General features: G+C 47.3%; 1 protein-coding gene across 2 annotated transcripts in view; it reads right to left on the minus strand.

Annotated features, from left to right (window-relative positions):
- SLC23A3 (solute carrier family 23 member 3) overlaps nucleotides 1–27,605 on the minus strand; it is a 119,283-nt gene that overhangs the window by 23,535 nt on the left and 68,143 nt on the right. For both annotated transcript variants that reach the window (XM_069227138.1, XM_069227137.1), the window contains 3 exons: nucleotides 25,909–26,014; nucleotides 14,709–14,876; nucleotides 1,907–2,002 (listed from right to left, as the gene is read on the minus strand). In XM_069227138.1, coding sequence (XP_069083239.1) covers nucleotides 1,907–2,002; nucleotides 14,709–14,876; nucleotides 25,909–26,014 — 370 coding nt within the window. The remainder of the gene's footprint in view (nucleotides 1–1,906; nucleotides 2,003–14,708; nucleotides 14,877–25,908; nucleotides 26,015–27,605) is intronic.

The raw sequence follows: 27,605 nt of genomic DNA on the forward strand, positions 1-27,605 counted from the left end.
TTACACAAAGCTAGCTACACTTCCTACACTCACACAACGCATTGTTTACACAAAGCCAGCTACACTTCCTACACCCACACAACACATTGTTTACACCAAGCCATCTCCTCCTCCTACACCCACACAACACATAGGTTACACCAAGCCTGCTCCTCCTCCTACACCCACACAACACATTGGTTACACCAAGCCTGCTCCTCCTTCTACACCCACACAACACACTGGGGCAGATTTAAGGAAAGTGGCGCTGCACCCAGTGCAGTGCCATTTTCCTTGTGCCTTAGCGCCCCCCTGTCGCCACCATTTGTGTGCAGTTTTTAAAATACAGCGCACCATGGCGCAGGGTAAGGGCCACAGCGTAATTTTTTTTATGCTACTGATGTACTCTGCAGTAGTAGCGCCAAACTTTTGGCGCTACTCCTGCAGAGTACATAAGGGCCCATTGTAAATAATGGTATGTCCTCTTTTAATGTCTGCTCAGAGCTGGCGTTGAAAGTGCAGAAAAAAATGGCGCAAGGAAATCTCCTAGATTTCCTTGCACCATTTTTTCGGCCCCGCCTAACGGGGGAATGGCCCGCTTGCATACATTATGCCTGACGCAGGCATAATGTGGTGCAAGTGTTTACAAAGTGGGGCAATGCATGCATTGCTCCACTTTGTAAATATGGTGCGGGGAAAATGCTACTTTAGGGCCACCTTAAGGTAAAAGAAATGACGCTATGGCGACGTTAAGGTAGAGCTAGGGGCTCTTAAATATGCCCAATTGTTTACACCAAGCCTGCTCCCCCTCCTACACCCACACAACACATTGGTTACCCCAAGCCTGCTTCTCCTCCTAGAGCCACCCCTTCTCCTAGAATTCCACAATGCTTATTCTTCAAAGCGTGTCTCACTGACCTCGCTGACATACTCAGACATACTTAATGCCATCAACACCACTTCCTATGAAGATGCTGTCTTGCCATTGTTCATAATCAAATCTCTCTCCGGAGAAGGTCTCTTACCCCTACTCACCATTTTCAACACCTTTTTCACTCAGGGCCTCTTCCTAGAAGCTCTCAAGCCAGAACAGATACTCGCACTCCTAACAAAACCTACTTTAGATTCCAATGACCTCTCCAACTACTGGCTCCTCTCTCACCTAGCCTTCGATCATTCAAAGAGCAATCTATGTTGGACTCAAAGATCACATCACTGCTAAGCATCTCTTGCATGACTACCAATCTGGATTTGGATCACACTGCAGCATGGAGACGGCTATATTGCACATTGTAGACACCTTCCTAACCACAGATTAACATAACCCCAGCCCCTGATACATCCTGGACCATAAACTCGGGATAGTTGTGCAATGCTTGTCCCTTCCTTGCTCCAGGGTGCATTAAGAGTATAAACTAGGGCTTGTTCTAAAATGCCCTTTCCTATAGGTTGCAAATCTATGTACAGACTCCAGAGAGTATACTATGATTAAAGCTAGACTGCACCTTCCAAGGGCAGCAAGTTCTCTGCTGGGCAGTTTCCTAGGTCCCATATTCAATTAGCTTTAGGGAAACAAAGATTTTTTCCTGCACACGATCCCTTGGTGATGTTGTCTGTTTGTCTTCCTTGCTTCCCACCCCCTTCTCCCCTCTAACTCACTGGATGGGTGGATTATTTTAGAACATCAAATGTTTTACATATTTGAGGAGCAGAGTAACTTGGAGATGCAGAATGTAATGTTGGATCCCACTCCTTTCTTATGGAGCTTACACAGTGGAGAGGTACCTTTGTTTTTACTGTATTGTTTGCACCTGACTTCATAAAAAGGATTGAAAAGACCAGCTCCTATAATGGCGAGGCTTTGGTTAGACCCCATGGTATGGCTTGTATTACTTCAATGGTTAATGCTATGCGGCCTTCTTCTCACCTGAAATAGTGTTATCCAGGAAGAATGAGAACACAGCGCCTAGGAATACTGGAGACATCAGGAGTGACAGGAGGAGAAGATCCAGAGATCCAGAACCTGGAGAAAATGGCATTCTATGAGTAGGTGTTGCAGTTGTACAAGTATCTAATACATAGCAAGATCTTCAAAGTTGATGGGGTGGCATCAATACAACTAAACCTACAGCACCATCACAACACCGCACACGCCTGGTAGACTTCAGAGGTAGCTCCTTTATTCCCCACTGTGTGACTCACACACTTCAATGGCACCACATTCATTCCCACATCACTGGCTTCATGTGCTGCAATGGAGTCTGACACACTCATTCCCACATCACTGGCCCCCTGCACTGCAATGGAATCTGACACACTCATTCCACATCACTGGCTTCATGCACTGCAATGAAGTCTGACACACTCACTCCCACATCACTAGTCTCATGCACTGCAATGGAGTCTGACACACTCATTCCCACATCACTGGCCTCCTGCACTGCAATGGAATCTGACACACTCATTCCACATCACTGGCTTCATGCACTGCAAAGGAGTCTGACACACTCATTCCCACATCACTAGTATCATGCACTGCAATGGAGTCTGACACACTCATTCCCACATCACTGGCCTCCTGCACTGCAATGGAGTCTGACACACTCATTCCCACATCACTAGTCTCATGCACTGCAATGGAGTCTGACACACTCATTCCCACATCACTAGCTTCATAGCATCTCCCTCCCCCATCACTGATCACAAACACTTCATGGTGTCTCACTCCTCCATCAATGATCACAAACACTTCATGGCATCTCACTCCCCCATCACTGCTCACATGCAATTCATGGCATCTCACTCCTCCACAAACACTTCATGGTATCTCACTCCTCACCCATGACTGATCACATACACTTCATGGCATCTCACCCCTCACCTATGACTGATCACAAACACTTCATGGCATCTCACTCCCCCATCACTGATCACAAACACTTCATAGCATCTCACTCCTCCATCAGTGATCACATACACTTCATGGGATCTCACTCCCGTCACTGATCACATACACTTCATGAAATCTCACTCCCCGTCACTGATCATAAACACTTTATGGCATCTCACTCACCCCCATCACAAACACTTCATGGTATCTCACTCCACCCCCATCACTGATCACATACACTTCAGGGCATCTTACTCCCCCATCACTGATCATAAACACTTCCTGGCATCTCACTCCACCCATTACTGACCATAAACACTTCATGGCATCTCAGTCTCCCGTCATTGATAATAAACACTTCATGGCATCTCACTACCCCATCACTGATCACAACCACTTCATGGCATCTCACTCCACCCCCATCAGTGATCACAAACACTTCATAGCATCTCACTCCACCCCCACCCCCATCACTGATCACATACACTTCAGGGCATCTTACTCTCCCATCACTGATCATAAACACTTCCTGGCATCTCACTCCACCCATTACTGATCATAAACACTTCATGGCATCTCAGTCTCCCATCATTGATAATAAACACTTCATGGCATCTCACTACCCCATCACTGATCACATACACTTCATGGGATCTCACCCCCCCATCACTGATCACAAACACTACATGGCATCTCACCCCATCCAGCAGTGATCACAAACACTTCATGGCATCTCACTCCACCCCCATCAGTGATCACATACACTTAATGGCATCTCACTCCCCCATCACTGATCACAAACACTTCATGGTATCTCACTCCCCCATCATTGATCGCAAACAATTCATGGTCTCTCATTCCCCTTCATCACTGATCACAAACACTTCATGGCATCTCACTCCACCATATCACTGATCACGAACACTTCATGGCATCTCACGCCCCCACATCACTGATCACAAACACTTCATGGCATCTCACTCCCCCATCACTGATCACATACACTTCATGGGATCTCACTTCACCCCCATCAGTGATCACATACACTTAATGGGATCTCACTCCCCCATCACTGATCACAAACATGTTGTGGCATCTCACTCCCCCATCACTGATCACATACACTTCATGGCATCTCACTCTTCCATCAATGATCACAAACACTTGATGGTATCTCACTACTCACCCATGACTGATAACATACACTTTATGGCATCTCACTCCTCACCCATGTCTGATCACAAACACTTCATGGCATCTCACTCCCCATCACTGATCATACACACTTCATAGCATCTCACTCCCCCATCACTGATCACAAACACTTTATAGTATCTCACCCCCCCATCACTGATCACATACACTTCATGGCATCTCACTCCTCCATCACCGATCACAAACACTTCATGGCATCTCACTCCACCCCATCACCGATCACAAACACTTCATGGCATCTCACTCCCCCATCACTGATCACAAGCACTTCATGACATCTCACTCCCTCATCACTGATCACAAACACTTCATGGTATCTCACTCCCCCATCCTTGATCGCAAACACGTCATGGTATCTCATTCCCCTTCATCACTGATCACAAACACTTCATGGCATCCCACTCCACCCCATCACTGATCACAAACACTTCATGGCATCTCACACCCCCATCACTGATCATAAGCACTTCATGGCATCTCACTCCCCCATCACTGATCACAAACACTTCATGGCATCTCACTCTCCCATCACTGATCACAAACACTTCATGACATCTCACTCCCCCTCACTGATCACAAACACTTCATCGCATCTCACTCCCCCCATCACTGATCACAAACACTTTATGGCATCTCACTCCCCCCATCACTGATCACAAACACTTCATGACATCTCACTCCCCCTCACTGATCACAAACACTTCATGGTATCTCACTCCCCCATCACTGATCACAAAGACTTCATGGCATCTCATTCCCCTTCATCACTGACCACAAACACTTCACGGCATCTCACTCCACCCTATCACTGATCACAAACACTTCATGGGATCTCACTCCCCCCATCACTGATCATAAACACTTCATGGCATCTCACCCCATCAATGATCACAAACACTTCATGGCATCTCACTCCCCCCATCACTGATCACATACACTTCATGGCATCTCACTCCCCCATAACTGAAAACAAACACTTAATGGCATCTCACTCCCCCATCACTGATCACAAACACTTCATGGCATCTCAATCCCCCATCACTGATCACATACACTTCATGGCATCTCACTCCTCCAATCACTGATCACATACACTTCATGGCATCTCACTCCCCCATCACATACACTTCATGGCATCTCACTCCTCCTCATCACATACACTTCATGGCATCTCACTCCCCCGTCACTGATCACAAACACTTCATGTCATCTCACTCCCCCATCACATGCACTTCATGGCATCTCTCTACCCCATCACATACATTTCATGGCATCTCACTCCCCCATCACTAATCACATACACTTCATGGCATCTCACTCCTCCTCATCACATACACTTCATGGCATCTCACTCCCCCTCACATACACTTCATGGCATCTCACTCCCCCGTCACTGATCACAAACACTTCATGGCATCTCACTCCCCCATCACATGCACTTCATGGCATCTCACTCGTCCATCACATACACTTCATGGCATCTCACTCCCCCATCACTAATCACATACACTTCATGGCATCTCACTCCCCCCATCACATACACTTCATGGCATCTCACTCCCCCTCACCCCCATCACATACACTTCATGGCATCTCACTCCCCCCATCGCATATACTTCATGGCATCTCACTCCTCCCATCACATTCACTTCATGGCATCTCACTCCCCCCATCACATACACTTCATGGCGTGCTTTGCTTCTTTCTTTTGAGCTATTTTACCTTAAAAATATTCAGGCATTGGCAGATAGGATGACTTTTATGGCAGTGACATCTGCAGTGACATCACAGAGGGTAGTGTTAGAACAGGAGTTTTAACAGAAAATATTAATGAAATATTCATGTTTTTGGGTGATGAATGTGCGTAAAAAATGAAATAATTTAGACGAAATAATACACGCATTTGAAAATGTGCCCACGTGAGTCGTTGCCAATGTTCACGAAGTGTACTTATGAATGCCTTATTAATATGAAATATTGATCTTATGTCTGAAAATTTAGTAATATTTCATACTGAAAGTTATGTTTTATGTATTAGTCTTATTAATTAAAAGCCTTAACTTAGCGGAGGTCTTGGCCTAGTTGCCCGCCTCACGTCATGCTGTATTTCTTGAACGTTTTATAAAATGTCAGCGTAGAGAGCTGAAATGTGATTTTCCATTGTGTTGACCTAATGCGTTCATAACCGAAGTCTCTTTCGTGAGAACTGCTTACTAGATGATGCTGTTCCTGGCGAACGAACATTGTAAATGTAACATGTACCAGACTAACTTCCCAGGCACAAGGCAAAGGAAGGCACTGACTGGAGTTTGAGCTGCAACAATATTATTACCTGATGAGCCGGATGGATGAGGGCATCACAAGAGGAACCAACCGTACACACATAGACCGTGAACTTGTAGAAGCTGCCGATTTGAACTAATAATTTTATTGGATAAAGTAGGAACAAACGATCCCTCAACCAATAGGGAATTGGGAAGTAGTTTTAGGAAATCTAACTTAACAGGACTGCGCGGAGAAGAATTGGCTATTATGACTTGCCACTTGCTATTGCGCATTTGACTTTTGCCCTGTTTTGCCCATTTTCTTCCTGACCGAAAGGTCGTTGACTTATTGAGCCGTGCTTAACTTTAATGCTTTAAAGACTTTGACATATTTCTGAACATGATGCTGAGACCTGATGCCTTGCTGACTAGACTGATGTCCTGATGACGAAGACTGTTGCCGCATGCTGATCCGTTCTGAGGATAGGCATTTATAGCCTAAAATGATGTTTCCCGTTATTGCATGATTTTCTTTCTAGGTACCAACCTTATTATTTATGCAGAGCCATAGCTAGATGTTTTCTAAATGTGTGTGTCTAAATTCTTTTGCATGAAGCCCAACATGCTAGTTCCAATTTGGGGTGAGATAGAACTTCACTAATGAAAATCAGTCCTTGAAATAATGTTTGATGTTTTACTTTGCGGAATCTAAATATATGTGATATCGTTTGTGCAGCTGTTCTTATTATTGATTTGCACTGGGACTCTAGAATGTGCAATAATTCAAGCTTTGATTAGATTGCGTTCCTTTCACAGGTTCGGCCAGGTAGTGCTGTTCTTGTATGTCTATCATTTGAGATTGAAATTAACTTACGTGACCTTAGCATTGTTAATATAGGGAAATAAATATCCTAACTTTTACATAAAGGTGTGGTTATTCATGACTGAAAGGCCATGGTTTGTGACAATTACTGACTCCTATTGATTATTGATTACTAATGTTATTGATTGTTATTGATTGTTGATTTGCATGTACCGGATTTATGGTGGGAACATCTTGAGCGTAGTCAAAAGGTTAATCGACCTATTTGCGTCCCCTTGTAAGTTTACTTACCAAGGTCAGGCGCGCCAACAGTAGTTACATGACAGACCAGTTGGGCTGGGGCTGAGCCAGCTGAAGGCCAGGATGGTTGGGACTAAGCTAGCTGCATGACAGGCCAGAAGGGCTGTCGTTGAGCTAGTCGCATGTCAGGCCAACAGTGATGTGATAGAATTGGTCACATGCCAGGTCAGTAGGGCAGCAGCAGAACTAGTTCCATGGTGGGTCAGTGGATTGGTCCATTGCCATCGCATGGCAGGAAAGTTGAGGCAGAGCTTTTTCCATGCCCACCGGCCTCACGTGCTAGGGACTCAGGTCTAGCCCTACTTCCATGTTAGGTGAATGACTGCGCCACATCCACTGACTTGGCAGGTGATTTGCTGTTTTCTATCATCATCCCCAGCCCATCATATAACTGACTCTGCCTTATCCCAACTGGCCTGTTATGACACTGACTCTACCCCAGCTGCACTGACCTGGCTTGAGGTCAGCTATTCCCTTCCCTAACAACCAGCTCTAAGATTGGCTCCACCCTACCCCTACTGGCCAAGGTCAGAGTCCACCATGTGAATGTCTCTCTCTCTCTTTCTCTCTCAGTTTATCCGTGTCCGTTTCACAATCATTTAAACAACATCACACTCACTCCTCCCCATAACACTGACCCTCTGCTCTTCAGTGCTTATCACTTCTTCTCCGTCACTGAAACTATACACCCTACGTACATTCGACTCGTCCTCACTTTGATGGAGTCGTAATCATTCCCACTTCCCTGGCCTCCTACACTGCAGTGTACTGTCATTCATTCCCAGCTCCAGGACCTCCTACACTGCATTGGCATGTAATTAATTCCCACCACCTCCCTGGCCTTCTCCATTGCAGTGGCATGTCATTCATTCCCAGCACCCCTCTGGTCTCCTACACTACACTACAGTGGCATGTCATTTATTCCCAGCTTTCTGGCCTCCTGCACTGCAGTGGCATTTCATTCATGTCCTCCTACCTGGCCTCCTACACTGCAGTGGCATGTCATTCATTTCCACCACGCCTCCGGCCCCCTACACTGCAATGGCATTCACTCCCACCTCCCTGGCCTCCTACACTTCAATGGCATGACATTCACTCCCACCTCTCTGGCCTCCTACACTGCAGTGGCATGTCATTCATTCTCTCCTCCTTGGCCTCCTGCACTGCAATGGCATTCACTCCAACCTCCCTGGCCTCTTACACTGCAATGGCATGACATTCACTCCTACCTCCCTGGTCTCCTACACTGCAGTGGCATGTCATTCATTCCCACCACCTCACTGGCCTCCTGCACTGCAGTGGCATGTCATTCATTCCCAGATTCCTGACCTCCTGCACTGCAGTGGCATGTCACTCAATCCCAGCTCCCTGACCTCCTGCACTGCAGTGACAGGTCACACATTCCCACCAACTCCCTTGCCTCCTACACTGCAGTGGCATGTCATTCATTCCCACCTGCCTGCCCCCCTGCACTGCAGTGGCATGTCACTCAATCCCAGCTCCCTGACCTCCTGCACTGCAGTGACAGGTCACACATTCCCACCAACTCCTTTGCCTCCTACACTTCAATGGCATGACATTCACTCCCACCTCTCTGGCCTCCTACACTGCATTGGCATGTCATTCACTCCCACCTCCTTGGCCTCCTGCACTGCAATGGCATTCACTCCAACCTCCCTGGCCTCTTACACTGCAATGGCATGACATTCACTCCTACCTCCCTGGTCTCCTACACTGCAGTGGCATGTCATTCATTCCCACCACCTCACTGGCCTCCTGCACTGCAGTGGCATGTCATTCATTCCCAGATTCCTGACTTCCTGCACTGCAGTGGCATGTCACTCAATCCCAGCTCCCTGACCTCCTGCACTGCAGTGGCATGTCACTCAATCCCAGCTCCCTGACCTCCTGCACTGCAGTGACAGGTCACACATTCCCACCAACTCCCTTGCCTCCTACACTGCAGTGGCATGTCATTCATTCCCACCTGCCTGCCCCCCTACACTGCAGTGGCATGTCATTCATTCTCACCACCCTGGCCTCTTACACTGCAGTGACATGTCATTCACTCCCAGCTCTCTGGCCTCCTACACTGTAGTAGCATGGCATTTATTCCCACAACCTCCCTGGCCTCCTAGACTGCAGTGACATCGCATTCACTCCCACCACCCCTCTGGCCCCCTACACTTCAGTGGCATACCATTCATTTGCAGCTCCCTGACGTCCTGCAATGCAGTGGCAGGTCACACATTCCCACCACCTCTCTGGCCTCCTATACTGCAGTGGAATGTCATTCATTCCCATCTCCCTGGCCTTCTACACTGCAGTGGCATGTCATTCACTCGTACATCCCTGGCCTTCCACACTGCAGTGGCATGTCATTCACTCCCATCTCCCTGGCCTCCTACACTTCAGTGGCATGACATTTACTCCCACCTCTCTGGACTCCTACACTGCAGTGGCATGTCATTCATTCTCTCCTCCCTGGCCTCCTACACTGCATTGGCATGTCATTCACTCCCACCTCCTTGGCCTCCTGCACTGCAATGGCATTCACTCCAACCTCCCTGGCCTCTTACACTGCAATGGCATGACATTCACTCCTACCTCCCTGGTCTCCTACACTGCAGTGGCATGTCATTCATTCCCACCACCTCACTGGCCTCCTGCACTGCAGTGGCATGTCATTCATTCCCAGATTCCTGACCTACTGCACTGCAGTGGCATGTCACTCATTCCCAGCTCCCTGACCTCCTGCACTGCAGTGACAGGTCACACATTCCCACCACCTCCCTTGCCTCCTACACTGCAGTGGCATGTCATTCATTCCCACCTGCCTGGCCCCCTACACTGCAGTGGCATGTCATTCATTCTCACCACCCTGGCCTCTTACACTGCAGTGACATGTCATTCACTCCCACCTCTCTGGCCTCCTACACTGTAGTAGCATGTCATTTATTCCCACAACCTCCCTGGCCTCCTAGACTGCAGTGACATCGCATTAATTCCCACCAACCCTCTGGCCTCCTACACTGCAGTGGCATACCATTCATTTGCAGCTCCCTGACCTCCTACAATGCAGTGGCAGGTCACACATTCCCACCACCTCTCTGGCCTCCTACACTGCAGTGGAATGTCATTCATTCCCATCTCCCTGGCCTTCTACACTGCAGTGGCATGTCATTCACTCGTACATCCCTGGCCTTCTACACTGCAGTGGCATGTCATTCACTCCCATCTCCCTGGCCTCCTACACTGTGGTGGCATGCATTCACTCCCTCCTCCCTGGCCTCCTACACTGCAGTGGCACGTCATTCACTCCCACCTCCCTAGCCTCCTAGACTGCAGTGGCATGTCATTCATTCACAGTTTCCTGACCCCCTAAAATGAAGTGGCAGGCCACACATTCCGACCACCTCTCTGGCCTCCTACACTGCAGTGGAATGTCGTTCATTCCCACTTCCCTGGCCTTCTACACTGCAGTGGCATGTCATTAATTCCCACACCCCTGGCCTTCTACACTGCAGTGGTATGTCATTAATTCCCACATCCCTGGCCTTCTACACTGCAGTGGTATGTCATTCACTCCCATCTCCCTGGCGTCCTACACTGCAGTGACATGTCATTCACTCCCTCCTCCCTGGCCTCCAACACTGCAGTGGCATGTCATTCATTCAGTTTCCTGACCTCCTACAATGAAGTGGCAGGCCACACATTCCGACCACCTCTCTGGCCTCCTATACTGCAGTGGAATGTCGTTCATTCCCACTTCCCTGGCCTTCTACACTGCAGTGGCATGCCATTAATTCCCACATCCCTGGCCTTCTACACTGCAGTGGCATGTCATTAATTCCCACATCCCTGGCCTTCTACACTGCAGTGGTATGTCATTCACTCCCATCTCCCTGGCCTCCTACACTGCAGTGACATGTCATTCACTCCCTCCTCCCTGGCCTCCAACACTGCAGTGGCATGTCATTCATTCCCTCCTCCCCGGCCTCCTACACTGCAGTGGCATGTCATTCACTCCCACATCCCTGGCCTTCTACACTGCAGTGGCATGTCATTCACTCCCTCCTCCCTTGCCTCCTGCACTGCACTGGCATGTCATTCATTCCCACATCTCTGGCCTCCCGCACTGCAGTGGCATGACATTCACTTCCACCTCCCCGGCCTCCTGCACTGCAGTGGCATGTCATTCATTCCCACATCCCTGGCTTTTACACTGCAGTGACATGTCATTCACTCTCACCTCTCTGGCCTCCTACACTGCAGTAGCATGTCATTCATTCCCACAACCTCACTGGCCTCCTAGACTGTATTGACATGTAATTCATTCCCACCACCTCCCTGGCCTCCTACATTGCAGTGGTATGTCATTCATTACCACCACCTCCCTGGCCTCCAACACTGCAGTGCCATGTCATTCATTAACTCTTCCTTGGCTTCCTACACTGCATTAGCATGTCATTCCCGCCACTTCCCTGGCCTTCTACAGTGCAGTGGATTGTCATTCATTCCCACCTCCCTGGTCTTCCGCACTGCAGGGGCATGACATTTACTCCCACTTCCCTGGCCTCCTGCACTGCAGTGGCATGTCATTCATTCCCAGCTCCCTGGCCTCCCGCACTGCAGGGGTATGACATTTATCCACAGCTCCCTGGCCTCCCGCACTGCAGGGGTATGACATTTATTCCCACCTCCCTGGCCTCCTGCTCTGAAGTAGAATGTCATTCATTCCCACCTCCCTGGCCTCCCGCACTGCAGGGGTATGACATTCACTCCCACCTCCCTTGCCTCCTACACTGCAGTGACATGTCATTCATTCCCACCACCTCCCTGGCCTCCTACACAGCATTGGCATGCCATTCATTCCCGCCACCTCCCTGCCCCCCCCCCCCCGCACTGCAGGGGATGACATTCACTCCCACCTCCCTGGCCTCCCGCACTGCAGGGGAATGACATTCACTCCCACCTCTCTGGCCACCTACACTGCAGTGACATGTCATTCATTCCCACCACCTCCCTGGCCTCCTACACAGCATTGGCATGCCATTTATTCCCACCACCTCCCTGCCCCCCCGCACTGCAGGGGATGACATTCACTCCCACCTCCCTGGCCTCCCGCACTGCAGGGGAATGACATTCACTCCCACCTCTCTGGCCACCTACACTGCATTAGTATGTCACTCACTCCCTCCTCCCTGGCCTCCTATATTGCAGTGTTATGTCACTCACTCCCCATCACCGATCCATTCTAATGGAGCCTCGCGCATTCCTCTGATCACTAACCAGGTCAGGAAGTTGATTCAGATCGGACAGTTCTACCTTCTGCCTATGGTGGGAGGAAGGGGGTTTCCCTCCCAGTGTCCTGCCTGGAGGTGACGGGCCGGGTTATTTAAGTGCCGGGGGGGCACAGCAGGTATTTGCACCTGCATATTGTGTTCCCAGAGCACAGAAGGTTGTGCAGTCCTTCTGCACGTCATGTGTGTGCGTGATGGAAAGGGGGTAGTCCCCACTTGCATGAATGTATGGCCCCAGTGACAAGAACCCCTCTGAGATGCACTATGTACAAGGCAGCTCTTTGCGTGTTTGCACAGAGAGTACCATGGAGCCCCCAAACACCCTCAACAGGTGGATTCACCCAGGTCTGGCTTTAGCGCTGGTGGCGGCCTGTGCGACAGTTTTTTTTTTGTGCCCCCCCACCCCATGACCACCCCCTCGGATTCACTCTCTAGCACCAGGCAAATGTGCCTGTCATCTGTCCAAAGCCCCACATGCATTCATTTGTTTTAAAGCGCTTGTAAAGACTGACTTTATTAATCCACTCAGTTAGCCACATAAAATATAGTTTTGCTCTTTGCAGCAGGCACATTAACCCTCTAGGCTACTTTATAGGGAGTCAAAGCTGCCGCTAGACAAAACTGCCATCTCTCTCTCTAGCAGGAACATTAACCACAAGAGGTATCTTAACATTTTAATTGTTTCCTAAAGGCTGGACGCACAAGGAGCTTTTCAGCAGGTGCCTTTAAATTGCTAATTTAATAAATTATTGCTAAACACAGCGCCCCCTGTGGTCAATGCCCCCCCAATCCAGGTCAGCACCTGGTACGGCTGCACCGCTCGCACCGCCCTAAAGCCAGCCATGGATTCACCCCCTCCCAAAGGCAAACCGGATCTTCCTGCAGTAAAACAGGCTTGAACCCTCCCTCTATGGTGAGCTGCTCTGCTCTCTTCAGCCCGGACCTGCTTGCTCCTGAGGAGTGTAGGTACTCTCCCGTTAAATGTATTGCAGCAGTGCTGAGAAGGGCAAGTACTCAGTACCAGACAGTACCTGCCCATTTAAAGCACTGGCTGCAGCAACGCTTGTCAGCTCCCCCGTGTCCTCCAGGAACTTAATGCTGACGTCAGGTGTAGTACTGTTGCCAGATTACTGGTGGACTGTGGTTCATGCTACACTGCGGATGTAGCTGTGTTTCCCAACATCCTGAAGGTACCTGAGTTAATACCACACTGCTGTCGCAGTGTTTGCCAGCGCCTTCCAGGTGCCAAGTTAATCCTCCACTGACTGTAGCGATGTTTACACATTGTACAAGAACTTTGATTAATACCACTCTGAGGCTGTAGCAGTGTTTGCCAGCATCGTACAAGAACCTCAGAAACCTTAGTTAATACCACACTGTAGCAGTGTTGCCTAGCATCATACCATCGGAGTGGCATAAAATGTAATAGCGCATAGTGTAGTAGCGTACAGTGGAGTGGGATAGAGTGGAATACCATACAGTTGCGTCCAGTGTAATAGCATAGAATGGAGTGGCGTACAGTGGAATAGCATCGAGTGGAGTACAGTGGAGTGGTGTTGAGTATAATAGCGTAGAAACCTCAGGAAATGCCACACTGCGGCTGTGGCAGCATTTATACTAGCATCGTACAAGAACCCCAGTTAATACCACACTGTAGCTGCGTGTTTTTGGATCTGAAACCCCAGACTGTGCCTTTCCATCCATGAGGGATGACGGTGGCAGAGCACCCCCTACTAACTCCTGAACCCTGCAACCATCATGCACAGCATCCACAGCATCCCTGGACCTCTCTGAGAACCATCAGACAGACTCTGCTCACAGTGTGGGCATAGGCGTACATCATAGATGCACCTGACCCAATAGCACTCAATGTTTTGTACCATTCACTTATTCCTTATTACCATGTGGAATAAGAAGTGTTACCTGTTACTAACCTGTGGACAGGTAATCTGGGGCGGCGGTCAGCCAACGCGGCACCAGCAGGGCCATGAACATGGTGAATCCCACGATGAAGATGTTCCTCCCGGAGTCAATGTTGGCATACTGGAAGAAGGAGATGCCCACACCCACTGCCAATCCATACGTCACACACAGAACACCACCTACAAGGGGCAAGAAGGGAGTTAAAACACTGCTCCATTGACACCTGCTGCTTTGTGAAGGTCTTAGACCTTGAGCCTTCTGTCAACCCTGAATTACTTCTCATGGGTGTGAAGATCTGGATTCATAAACAAAGCCTTTTAGCAGTTGGAAAGACTCACAAAATCACAGGGTGTGTGACTGCAGAAAGACCTTTAAATGTACTAAGCCCATTTCGCGATTCGGTAACAGGTTATCGAATCCCAAAACGGTTTTAGAAAAGCATAACAAATAGCTATTTGGAAGGGATGTGTATAGAGCGTCCCATCCAAATAGTGATTCCTTAAATATATAAAAAAAAATCAAGGGAAATCCCATTGCAAGATATTGAAAAGTTACTGACTCCCAAGTTGGAGAGAACGTAAAAAAGTGTTTGTTGGGGAGTGGGGAGTAGGCAGTGGCCCAGCTCTCACACAAACTTGAAAAAAACACACTTCGTTTTCAATGCAGCCTTGTGACTTTTAAGGAAAACAGGCTGCATTTAGAAAGAAAAGTCTTCTGTATATAAATGGGATCCCAGACATGCAGCTCACGATGCCTGTGGTGGCATACAAGCGTAGTGAGTCACAATTTGTGACTTACTCATTAATATTTATGAGGTAGATCAATTGCAACCTACTGGGATTTAGCATTTGTGAACCAACCTATTAGCACCTAGCTCGGATCGCGAATTATTTCCATTTACACAAGGTAAGAATGCAAATAGCCACTGCTTTTTCCCAAATTGAAAGTTCGTACAGTTAAATGTTGCACTATTTGACATAATTTATAGTGTAAGAAAGCACAATGCTGACGTCTCTGGTATGCACAAGAAGCGGAAAGCTTCTCTTTTATGGTACCACATAATGAAAAATCTCTTGCACGGTGTAACAAAGTTGAATGCATCAGTGATGTAGAATAATAAAACTATAGAATCTAGATTATGACATGGGGGACATGCTGATAGCTGACTGGGGCACCGAGACTACATGGCCCAGCTGAGATTGCAGCTGGAAGGATGCCTACATCACGCATGCGCCGGGAGGTGCTTTGCAAAGCATCCCAGGCCCCCGCAGTGTGGGATGCGCTGATAACTGACCGGGGAACCAAGACTACCCGGCCCAACTGGAATTGCGGCAGGAAGGTGGCCTATGTCACCCTTGCACCCAGAGGTGTTTTGAAAAGCATCCCAGGCCCCTGCAACATTGGACGCGCCAAGGCAAAGACCGGGCCAAGAGCTGACCTGTCTGCGCCCATCTGCGGCAGGCCGAGGCTGCCCGTATAGGTGGGGTTATTCCTAGTGGCTATCCCAGTGCTTTGTTGGCAATGAGGCCCACGTGGAACACCTGGCTACTCCTTTGTTGGGAGGTCAAGTTGACGTGGGTCATTCCCTTATGGCAGAACCCCTGACTCAGGAGGCAACCGGTGTCCAACATCTGATTTGAATGCACTCTTCTGGAACATTGTGAGCATTAATGGCAGAGTCAGGTAATAATTGGGTAACACTGATGTCCAAACAACAGATAGTTTGTTTTCAGGAAGCTTGGGTGAAGTCTAATATATGTATGAATGTGTTATTGTCTGTTTCATCTCCTGCTACACATCTCCCGCTGGGCGTTGCAGCGGGGGCACTTACCACTATTTGGCAGTTGAAGGAGTGGAGGTGCGGGAGGACTCTCCCTTCCTTCCGTTGGCAGCCCTGTCTATGACTGGGCGCTCCTTAATCATACCTATTCATTTTTATCATAATAACTTTTGCCAGAAGTAATGTCCAAACTGTGGACTCTCTTGTACACAACCTAGACGAGATGGTAGCAGGTTTAAAGGGTGATTCTACATTTGTGTGTGTGTGTGTGTGGGGGTGATTTTTAACCTCAAGCTTTGCTGTATTGGGGATAACCGTGTGTGTGGGTGAGCCGATAGAGACTCTTCCAACTTTCCGCACTTTGAGCGTAACCCATGCGGTGATAAGTTAGACAGGGAGGGGTGAAGGGTCAGTCATTTATTTTGTTGCAGTAGCTAAGGCATGGGCCAGTAAAGTTATTGACTTTCAGGTTCAAGATAGTGCCTTGAGTGCCCATAACCGACTGGTGCTCAGCCTCAACTTTGGTCCTTCTAGGACATGTGGAGACAGGATGGGTTGCTCGATTGATTCCACAAGAAATAGGGGTGTGCAAAGGAAACGGAGGGATATTGACCCTGAGGATGTTTTGGTACAATTGGTGGGGAATAACAGGGACAAGTTTGAATTCTGCCTTAGTGGTAATCCTGACCCAGGGCCTATCCTGGGTGTCTTTGCGGACATATGCGAGTTGGCCAAGGAACACTTAGTAACGTCCACTAGACGTTCTAAGGCTTGTTAAATGGTTTGACAAGGTATACTCACGTGCTCATGGTGGTCCTATGCAGGCTCTGAAAACATATCCTAGGATCCAATAAGGACTTGCAGGTTGTTTTATAAAGAAACTATTAGAGCTAGGAAAAGTGAAATTAGAGACGAGGCGTGGGAGCAGTTGGTTAATGTCTCTGATGCGTCTCAGTTTTGGAAAGTAGTTAATATCCCCTTTTTTCGTTTAATTCTATCAGTGGTATAGAGGTCTGCATCCCGGAGCATGTTTGGGTCGATCATTTATATGACTGTAATGAGTTGGAAGCCCCTGGCTATATCTTTTGTATTGATGCACTTGGTGTGGCAGACAAAGATGAGCCAAATATTAATCTAGGGGATGGAATTCTGGCCATCAACAGATGTCCGTCGAATAAAGCCCCGGGTCCAGATGGGGTCTCTGTTGATCTTTCTAAAGGCAACCTGGTGTTGTGAGCCCCAAGTCTAGTGAATGTTGTTAGGCATGTGACAAGGATTGCTCCGCCTGTTGCTTGGTCTAGGGCCACTATTGTCCTAATTTTTAGAAAAAGGTGACAGAAATGATCCCCACTGCTATTGTCCTATATCACCGATTGATGCTACAGCCAATGTTTTGTGCAGAATTCTTTTAGACCAACTGGAAGGTTGGATTATTGACAAAAGTATTTTGCCACATGCCCAGTATTGCTTCAGACGGGCTCTGGGAACTTCAGACCAATGTTTGAATCAGCATTTTCTGGTGGATAAGTAGGGGACAGTCAAACAAGGTTGTCTCTTCTTGGGGTTCCTGGACCTAGGTACGGCCTTTGATAATGTCATCGGGGGCAAGCTGTGGGATATGTCGATCATGCGGGGAGGTAACCCTAAAATCTAACATCTTTTGGCACAACTGCATGCTGATGTAGAAGGCAGGATCAGGTATGGGATCAATGGGAAATGCACTCCTTAGATCAAGATTAGGGAGGGGGTCAGGCAAGGGTGCATTTTGGCACCCTCTCTTTTTAGTTTTTATATTAATGGCCTGGAGGATTTTTTCGCTAATGCTGCAGCAGATCCTCCAAGAATTGGGACGCAACACCAACCTGTTCTTATGAATGCTGATGACTGCATCCTTATGGCACGAACAGGTAAGGGCCTTCAGAATTTGTTAGACAGCTTTGCGTATTTTATATCTGCCTCGGACTTCTCTACAAACTAAGCAAAGTCTTATGCCACTATATGAGGTCGTCTAAGAAGCAGGATTGCTCCCTTCCATGTTGGAGATCCTCCCCCTAAATGTGCTTCTACATTTTCCCATCTGGGGCAGCCTTTGACAGTAGCAGCACATGGGGCCATCTCGAAGCTGTTAGGGTCACACTGCTTGAGCAGGGAGTAGCATCTCTGCATGTTTGTCTCCAGGTTAGGCTCTGTGCCCCTTGATGTGATTATCACTATTTACAAAGCTAGGCCTATCTCTGTTGCCACATACTGCGCAGTAGTGTGGGGGTACATCGACTCGTCATCGGTACAGGTTAGTGAGAACACATTTCTGAGATGGTTGCTGTCACTTCCTGGTAGTACACCTGCCATTATAGCTCACGAAGAACTAGGACTGACGTTTCTGGGAGACACAGTAAGGATGGCCCCAATATTATTGTGGCTTTCAGTTTGGTCCAGGCCTGAAGCAGTGTTAGCTCAAAATCTGATTTCTGATTGTGTAAAACTTGACGGGGTACGTAAGAGCAAGTGGCTAAAGTATGTCAAGAAAACTTTTGGAACTATTGATAGAGCTGAGCTATTCACCAACCCGGTGTCTATAAACATGGAGGTCAGATCATTGGTCGAAAGAGAACTTGTAAGCCTGACAGTGGAAAAAAGGTGCAAGATCAAATTAGGCAAGGGAATGGTGGAAGTTTATTTCCCCTAATGTACGATGCCTAATACTGAGCAGTATCTTTTAAAGGTGGCACAGCATTTCAGATTGTACCTGGTAAGGTTCAGGCTGGGCCTGGCCCATTTTTCTGACCTATCCTTCTAATAGATACACAGCAAAAGAGATAGCATTATGCCATTGTGATTCTCCTACACCCCAGTCTCAGTTATACGTGGTACTCTTTTGTGGCTTATATCATGAGCATAGAACTTGTATATTAATTCCACTTTTAAAGGCTCTTAATATTACACAATGCAAGAAAGCATTAATATACTTGCAGTTCCTCCAAACTGATCTAATATGTGCCACAAAATGCATCGATTTTTTCTCCTCTGTCGTAAAAGCTAGGAGCATTGTGGGGGAGTGATCCTCCTCTGACAGGTGGTTTGTTTTTTTAGTCTGGATTACTAGAACTGCCTGTACAAAGGGGACTTTAAATGAGTTGGGATGCAAAGTTTTTTATAAGAATAGTGGAGTATCGTTTTATAAGAACCTGACAATTTCTTTGATAAAATCCTGTTTTATTACTTGTTTGTACGATTAGTTGCACAGTTCAACTTTTTAAACTGTTTTATATCTACCCTTGTGTTCTTTTAAGGTCAGATTTGAATTGAGTAGAGTACCCTGAATGGATCTGTAAATAGCCACAGATTTTGTGTTTTTTTAATTTCATTTATATCAAAATACACTTCACTTTAACCGTATCCTATGATACAATTTGACACTAAGAGTCTCATTTAGGAGGCCAAGTGCCAAGTGCCTTGCTGCGCTGCGCCACAGGGAAAGGGCAGAAATGCGTCGTATCTACAAGATATGGCACACTTCTGTCCTCTCCCCCTGCCTAGCGCCAACGCAGGCACTCTTGCACAATGGCGCGAGGGTGCCAGCGTTGTGAGGATGATTGTTTTTGTGTAAATATAAATTAGCACTTGTATAGCGCACTACTCACCCGTTAGGGTCTCAAGGCGCTGTACTCATACCGCTATGGAACCCCTCCTGGCTTTTTCCCTGTGAGGTGCCCACTCCTGAGCACCCCCAGGGTGAAGCCAGGCATCCAAGCGCTGTTGGGGCCGTTGTGGACATTAAGCAAGCTATTGCCCAGAGTTGCAGAGTGGGACCCATGAATTAGATTAGGCACCGAGGCGAGAATTATCTGGTCAAGGGGAATTGAGCCCAAGACCTGCCGAAGCAGGACTTGAACCCTGGTCTTGAGCCAGATCTCTGCTTCAGGGTCTGCCGCTCTAACCATTGAGCCACACTTCTCCACAAAAACAATCACAGGAGGTGTTTTCCTCTTTCTACGTGTGCTGCAGAATGCAGCACTCCTAGAGAGAGGAAAAAACAGGGAGAAATAAAGATATTTCTCCCCATTGCGTCAGTCTTACGCCACCCCTGAGGTGGTGTAAGCATCTGACGTATTCCTGACTTGTAAATCTAGGAATTCCTCAGATTCCTTCGGGCTCCATGGGTGTTGCGTAGGAACACCAACAGCAACACCCATAGAGCGCCCGTTTCACACAGTGTTATGCCTGAAAGGGGGCCATATTTAGCAGCCCATGATAAGCCACGCAAGGTGGCTTTGCATAGCCTTATAAATATGGGCTGCCACAATGTGCCACGTAGCTTAAAAAAAATGACACTCCGGTGGTGCAGTGTGCCGCTAGGGTCTCGTAAATGAGGCGTGTTACGATATGTTCCTTAGTGTGTATAGTGATGCAGTTTAAGGGCCAGATTTAAGAAAAGTGTGACTGCACCCAGTGCAGCACCACTCTTCTTGCGCCCTTTAGTGCCCCCCTAACGCCACCATGTGTACACTGTATCAAAGCTTTGGTACACCATGGCAGTAGTTAGGGGAACTAGTGTGAAAAATCTTTATGCTAGTTCGGAGCGTTGCAGGATTAGTGTCAATAATGTTGACGCGAATCCTGCAAAGCCCATTGTAGACAATGGTGTGCCTCCTTTTAATGCCTGCTCTGAGCAGGCGTTAAAAGTGCAGAAACATATTACGCATAGAAATCTCTTAGATTTCGTTGCGCCATTTTTTCACCCCTCCCCCCCAATGGGGGGATGCCCCCTTTGCAGACATTATGCCTGGTGCAGGAACAATGTAGCGCAAAGGGTTACAAATTGGCAAAATGCATGCATTGCGTCATTTTGTAAATTTGCAGTGGAAAATTTGGCCTCGTTGAGCCACATTAGCATAAACAAATTACACTAATGTGGCGCAAGGAGGCACTGGGGGCTTTTAAATCTGCCCCTAAGTATCTGACTGTTATATGGAATAATACCATCAGCGAGTCATTTGTAAGCTGTTTATTGACATTTTTGATGTATTTGTTATTGTGCTATTCATGTCTATTTAAACTGTATCAGGAGGCCATTTTAAAATGTTTAACTGTATATATCATGTGAATGTATTCTGACTTTTATGGCCTTTTGGCCGAAATAAAGTTTTCTTGATTTGACTTGACATGCTCCAGTGTCAAACAATATATTAGTAGCATCTCCAGTGTGAAAAGGCAATATGATGTATGGAATTTAAGGCCTTATTTATACTTTTTGGTGCAAAACTGCACTAAGGCAGTTTTGCCCCAAAAAGTTTTGCACCGGCTTGCACCATTTTTTAGCACCAGCTGGGCACCATATTTATGGAATGGTGCAAGCCGGTGCAAAGGGTAGGCTAGCTTAAAAAAAAATTACGTTAGGCAGTTTTGAGTCAAAATAAATGATTCTGACCAGATTAACATCATTTTTTTGACGCTAAGGGGCATATTTATACTCTGTTTGCACTGAATTAGCGTCATTTTTTTTTAACTCTAATTCAGTGCAAAACTAACTCCATATTTATACTTTGGTGCTAGACCCGTCTAGCACCAAATTTATGGAGTTAAAGTCATTTTTTGGAAGTGGAAACCTACCTTGCCTTAATGAGATGCAAGGTAGGCGTTCCCGTGCAAAAAAATGACTCCATGGCCTTAACACCATATTTATACTCCCATGTAAAAATGGTGCAAGGGAGGGAGGAGGGGTCAAAAAATGGGGCAAAGCTTGCTTTGCCCCATTTTTTAAGACCTGGGTCAGGGCAGGTGTTAGGGGACCTGTGGCCCTATTTACATGGTGGAACACCATGGAATAAGCCCAGAGGTGCCCTCCCTAGGCCCTAGGGGCACCCCCACCCACACTAGAGGGACTGCGAGGATGGGGGACCCCATCCCAGGTAAGTACAGGTAAGTGCATTTTATTTTTGAAAGTGCCATAGGGGGCCCTGAAATGGGCCCCCATACATGGCACCGGGTGCAATGGCCATGCCCAGGGTAGCCCTGTCCTCTGTGCTGGCCACTGGGGTGGTGGGCATGACTCCTGCCTTTTCTAAGGCAGGAGTCATGTGGCATGGTAGGTTTAGCACCCCAAATGACCCTAATCTGGTTAGAGTCATTTTTTTTTTCTCTAACCTGCCTAAAGCCATTTTTTGGTGCTAAACCCTCTTCTTCCATACTGCCAGCCCCACCCGACTAAAGTCATTTTTAAAAACTCTAGCCTACCCTTTGCACCGGCTTGCACCATTCCATAAATATGGTGCCCGGCTGGAGCACAGAAATGTTGCAAGCCGGTGCTAAACTTTTTGGTGCAAAACTGAGTTAGTGCAGTTTTGCAGCAAAAAGTATAAATAAGGGCCAATATTTTGTAAGTTTGCGCCACTTTTGTGTCATAAAATGACGTTAATGCGGTGCAAAAAAAGTTTAAATCAGGGCCTTGGTGCTAGATGGGTCTAGCACCAAAGTATAAATATGGAGTTAGTTTTGCACCGAATTAGAGTGAAAAAAAATGACACTAATTCGGTGCAAACAGAGTATAAATATGCCGCAGAGTATAAATATGCCCCTAAATATGGCGTTAAGGCCATAGAGTAATTTTTTGCACGGGAACGCCTACCTTGCATCTCATTAAGGCAAAGTAGGTCTCCACTTTCAAAAAATGACTTTAACTCCATAAATTTGGTGCTAGAGGGGTCTAGCACCAAAGTATAAATATGGAGTTAGTTTTGCACCGAATTAGAGTTAAAAAAAATGACACTAATTCGGTGCAAACAGAGTATAAATATGCCCCTTCATGTTACACAATGAGCACATCTCTATGGTGATATCTCTTCTGTCGTTTAATGTGTAGATCAGTGGTTCCCAACCTGTGGTCCAGGGACCCCTGGGGGTCTGCGAAGCCTCTTCAGAGGGTCCACAACAGTTTAGAAAATTAAATAGTATCAACAGATTAGGTCCCCAGCTTTCAGTAATGACTCATGGGGAGGGGTCCCCGGATCACAATATTGATTCATTGGGGGTCCCGGGGTTCCAGTAATGATAAAGTGGGGGTCCACAGAAGTCAAAAGGTTGGGAACCACTGGTGTAGATAGCATTTCTGCGGTGAAACAACATGGTGACAGTATTTGTGGTGTGCAGTAACATTCTTATTGCATTTCAAGCTCCATGTTGAAGGCTGTAAGCATCTCTAGCATGATACGGCATGCTGATGACACGTGTACTGGGATGTAGCACCGGTAGGGTGAAACAGAAGGGTGACAGCATCCCAACTCTGAACTCATATGGTGAAAGTGTTTTTAAGTGATATGGCATAGTGCTGGCATCTGTGATGTAGTATGACATATCTGTTATGATACGGTAGGCTGGTAACATATCCGGTGCAACTTAGTAGAATGAAAAGAACTAAAACATTTCCAGTATAAAAACGGGAAACAGCATTAATGACGGCAGCAAAACCACGGAAGCCTTTACAACGAAGGCTTTACAACGAAACTCTCTTTACAACATCTGTTTTTACCAGGAAGTTTTTTTTACCACAAGTATCCCTTTAACACAGGTGCCTTTACAATAAATTTTGAAGTAAAGGCATGAATGGTAAAGGCATACTCCTGGTAAAAAATGTACATGTATTTTGGAAGTATTTTACCGGTAAGTATTAAGTGTTGATATATATATATATATAATAGTCAAAGGGCCTGATTATGAGTGCAGGGGAACGGTTTACACCGTCTGCTGAACTTCAGATGGGGAGGTTGCCGCCATACTGGCTACCTCCCTGCCAGGTCCATTAAGAGTTTCCCTCTAGGTCAGCGGGCGGAAATAGTGGTTTCTGCCCACTAGCCTAGCGGAAAAACAGCCTACAGCATTGTCTCTGGCTCGTAATCAAGCTGGCGACAATGCTGTAGAGTGCAGGGTGCACCAGCACCCTTGCAATGTTCACTGTCTGCAAGAGCCAGCATTGCAGGAGCTGGCATTGCTGTCACAGGGAGGGAGCTGCTAAAGCAGCTCCCTCTCTGTGAGAGCAATTGTTTCCTCTGTGTCCCTGCCTGCATCACAGTGGCCAGGGAAACAGAGGAAACCTCCGCTGAAAGCTGAGTGTTTGCTGTGACTTGGCAGCAGCTGTCAAAGCTGCTGCAAAGCCCCAGCAAACATCTATGTCTTGGGGGTGGGCACCCCAGGACATAGCAGGAGCCAGCCCTGTGTGGTGGCGTTCCCCAGGGCCATCTGTGGCTCTTAGAGGGGGGCGGTGTGGGCCCCCTCCAACGTAATAGCCCTGGGGAGGTGGTGGTCCCTTGGGCTGTGAGGGTCCAAAACAGACCTCCTTTTCTTTTTTTAATGTTCGCCCCAGTGAGGTGGTGGTTCCAGTGCGGGGGGCACCATGCGGCCCCCGCATACAATTACAGAAATGCCCCTGGGAGGTGGCGGTCCCCAGGGCTGCAGGAGGCCATGCCCCCTCCTCCCCACATACAATTCCATGTTTGCCCCAGAGAGGTGGTGGTCCCCGCATTTAAGCTAAAAATAAGCTCTGGGAAGATGGCGGTTCCTGGGGCAGTACAAAACCCAGGAGGGGCCCCGTGCATCCCATTTCTTATTTATCACATGCCCCCAGGACCTGGCCCACCTGGGGGCTTTAGGAAAAACAAGCACAGGAGCCCACGCTTGTTTTTTTTGTGGCCACAAATTGGTGAATTTTGCAGTAAAAATGTTTTTCAATGCGTTTCTGCCCTGGCTCGGTCCCTGTGGCACCCCAGCACCAGAGCTAAGGGTTCAGGGTGTCTGTACCCTGGCCCCCTTTCTTTTTTTTATTTTATTTTGAGGGACTCAGTTGAAGTCGAGTATCAAGATGGCTGCCAACACTTCCTGGTTGAAGTGTTGGCAGTCAATCAGAGCTGTGCATTCCCCTGCATGAGCTCATAATCTTCCCAAAGTGGCTGCAAAGAGTTCACAGCCACTGATATACATATTTGTTTTTCCTTTACTATCTCAAAAACTACTGAATGGATTGACAACAAATAATGAAAGTGTAATCTGCGCACCAAAAGCCAGCTTTCTGCTAAATTTGGTGCAATTTTGTCCAGTGGTGCGGGCTGTAGTTATGTCTAAAGGTCCTAAGGGAATTATTATGGGAAACAAGTTTTTTGACCCCCCTTTTATCGGCCCCCACTTGACGGGTCTCCCCAAAACTTTCCATACGCAACAAGAATCACCGGGGCACTTTTTTTGGAACATTTTGTGAAGATTTGTCAAATGGTGCCAAAGATATAGGCAAGTAAAAAAATGCTTTTTCTATGAAAACATGGTCCTAACTATACCTAGTAGCGACCGCCACAAGTTGTATGTATGTATGTCTGTGTATATATATATATATATATATTCATATATATATATATATATATATAGAGAGAGAGAGATAGATTAATTACCATGTACCGCCATTGGAATGGTGCTCAGGACCTCCACCGCCTTGGGGGACACTCCCAGAAAAATACACATCATAGCACCCACGATGACTGAGTGACGCGATCCCACCTGCGGACAGAGAGCGACAACAGATTATTGCCATACCTGCAACATCAATTACCGCTGTTTTCAGCAGTGCTGCGCTTGCAGGGTCATGGTTAGCACCTGGGGCACGAGGGTGTCTCTGGATCACCTGGATGTATTTATTTATTTAGTTACATTTTCTTATATATAAGGGGTAAAGTACCCCCAGTACATTATAAGGATATTGCAAGTCACTGAGCAGTTCCATAAACATACAGAGGAACGAGGCAAAGGAATTTCGAGACCCAGGTGTGCACATAACAGCAAACAGTAAATGAAAAGAAAAACAAATGAATTCACATATAACAATAATGAACATTTCAGCAGGGAGAAAAAACAGAGGCCGGCTAGACAGACTGAAAAGTAAAAAGGGGAAAGAACAGGGGGGAGGGGGCAATGAAAAACAAGGAAGACTAAGGATGAAGGTAGTCGCAAAGGTGTAAATTAAGTAATTTTCTGAAAATGCCAAGGTCTACTCATCTGAACTTGTCAAGGGGAGAGTTCCAGAGTGTAGGGGCTGCACCAGAGAAGGATTGAAGTGAAACCTGGTGGGGTTTGAATTTCTAGTGTTCAAAATGGATATATTTACTTCCTTAAACTTCTTGACCCATCAGAATTGAGTACTTAGGAATGAAGAGAGGTAGGCTGCCAACACACGGGTTTAAATGTGATCCTTGCCTCAAGGTCTCCCACATTGGGGGTAGAATGATCACATGATCTGGTATTAAGTGTTAGGCAAGCGCCTGAAATGGAGGGGGCCTTTCTGAGGAGCTGAGGAGCTCATGGCTCTTCTGAGGCCATAATCCATTTTTGAGACGGCAATGCTTGGATTATGGATCGAAAGTCAGATAGAGAGAGATCTGATATAAGCGGATGGGCTACTTGCCTTATCACTATTGTCAACCTAGCTGCTCACTCTGGTCTGTGTATGCTTCCTTCAACCAAAAACTACTGACCTCCAGGGCCAACTCTTGCAGTTCCTTACCCTCTATAAGGTCTGAGACCAGGCCCACCACATCTTGGTGTAAAGAAGCTACTTGTCCTAGGCCAGGACACATCCATATACTTTGTGCCTTCTGCTCTGCAGAATGTATATACTGCTTCTGACATCTCCTCACAAGATCCCTGTATTGGCCCAAGTTTAAGGCATCAGCCAGCCCTGTGCTCCCAGACCTCAGGAAGTGTAAGTGATACCCTACTCCAGGAGGGTATTATAAGATACTTAGGTGTTACTGCAGCGCTGAGCTCTGCAGACAGCTTTCCGCAGCTCCTCAGCACAGAAGGACTCTGTTGCTTCTTCCTAGGTATGCTGGCCCAGTCTACTTGCAAGAGCTAGTGGAACCATACCACCCAAATTGATCCCTTTGGTCGAGTAATCGCTACCTCTGTACGGTCCTCAGAGTCAAAAAGGTCCATATGGATGGTCATTCCTTCTCATACTTGGACCCCAAGCTTTGGAACACATTGTCCAACTCACTGAGAAGCGGCCAATCGCTGACCATTTTCCATGAAAATCTTAAAACCTAGTTGTTCTGACCTATTTTCTATCTCTGACTAGTTCCTACCTTTAGCTAAG

Source organism: Pleurodeles waltl, chromosome 3_2 (genome assembly GCF_031143425.1).
Source record: "Pleurodeles waltl isolate 20211129_DDA chromosome 3_2, aPleWal1.hap1.20221129, whole genome shotgun sequence".
NCBI classification, from domain to species: Eukaryota; Metazoa; Chordata; class Amphibia; order Caudata; family Salamandridae; genus Pleurodeles; species Pleurodeles waltl.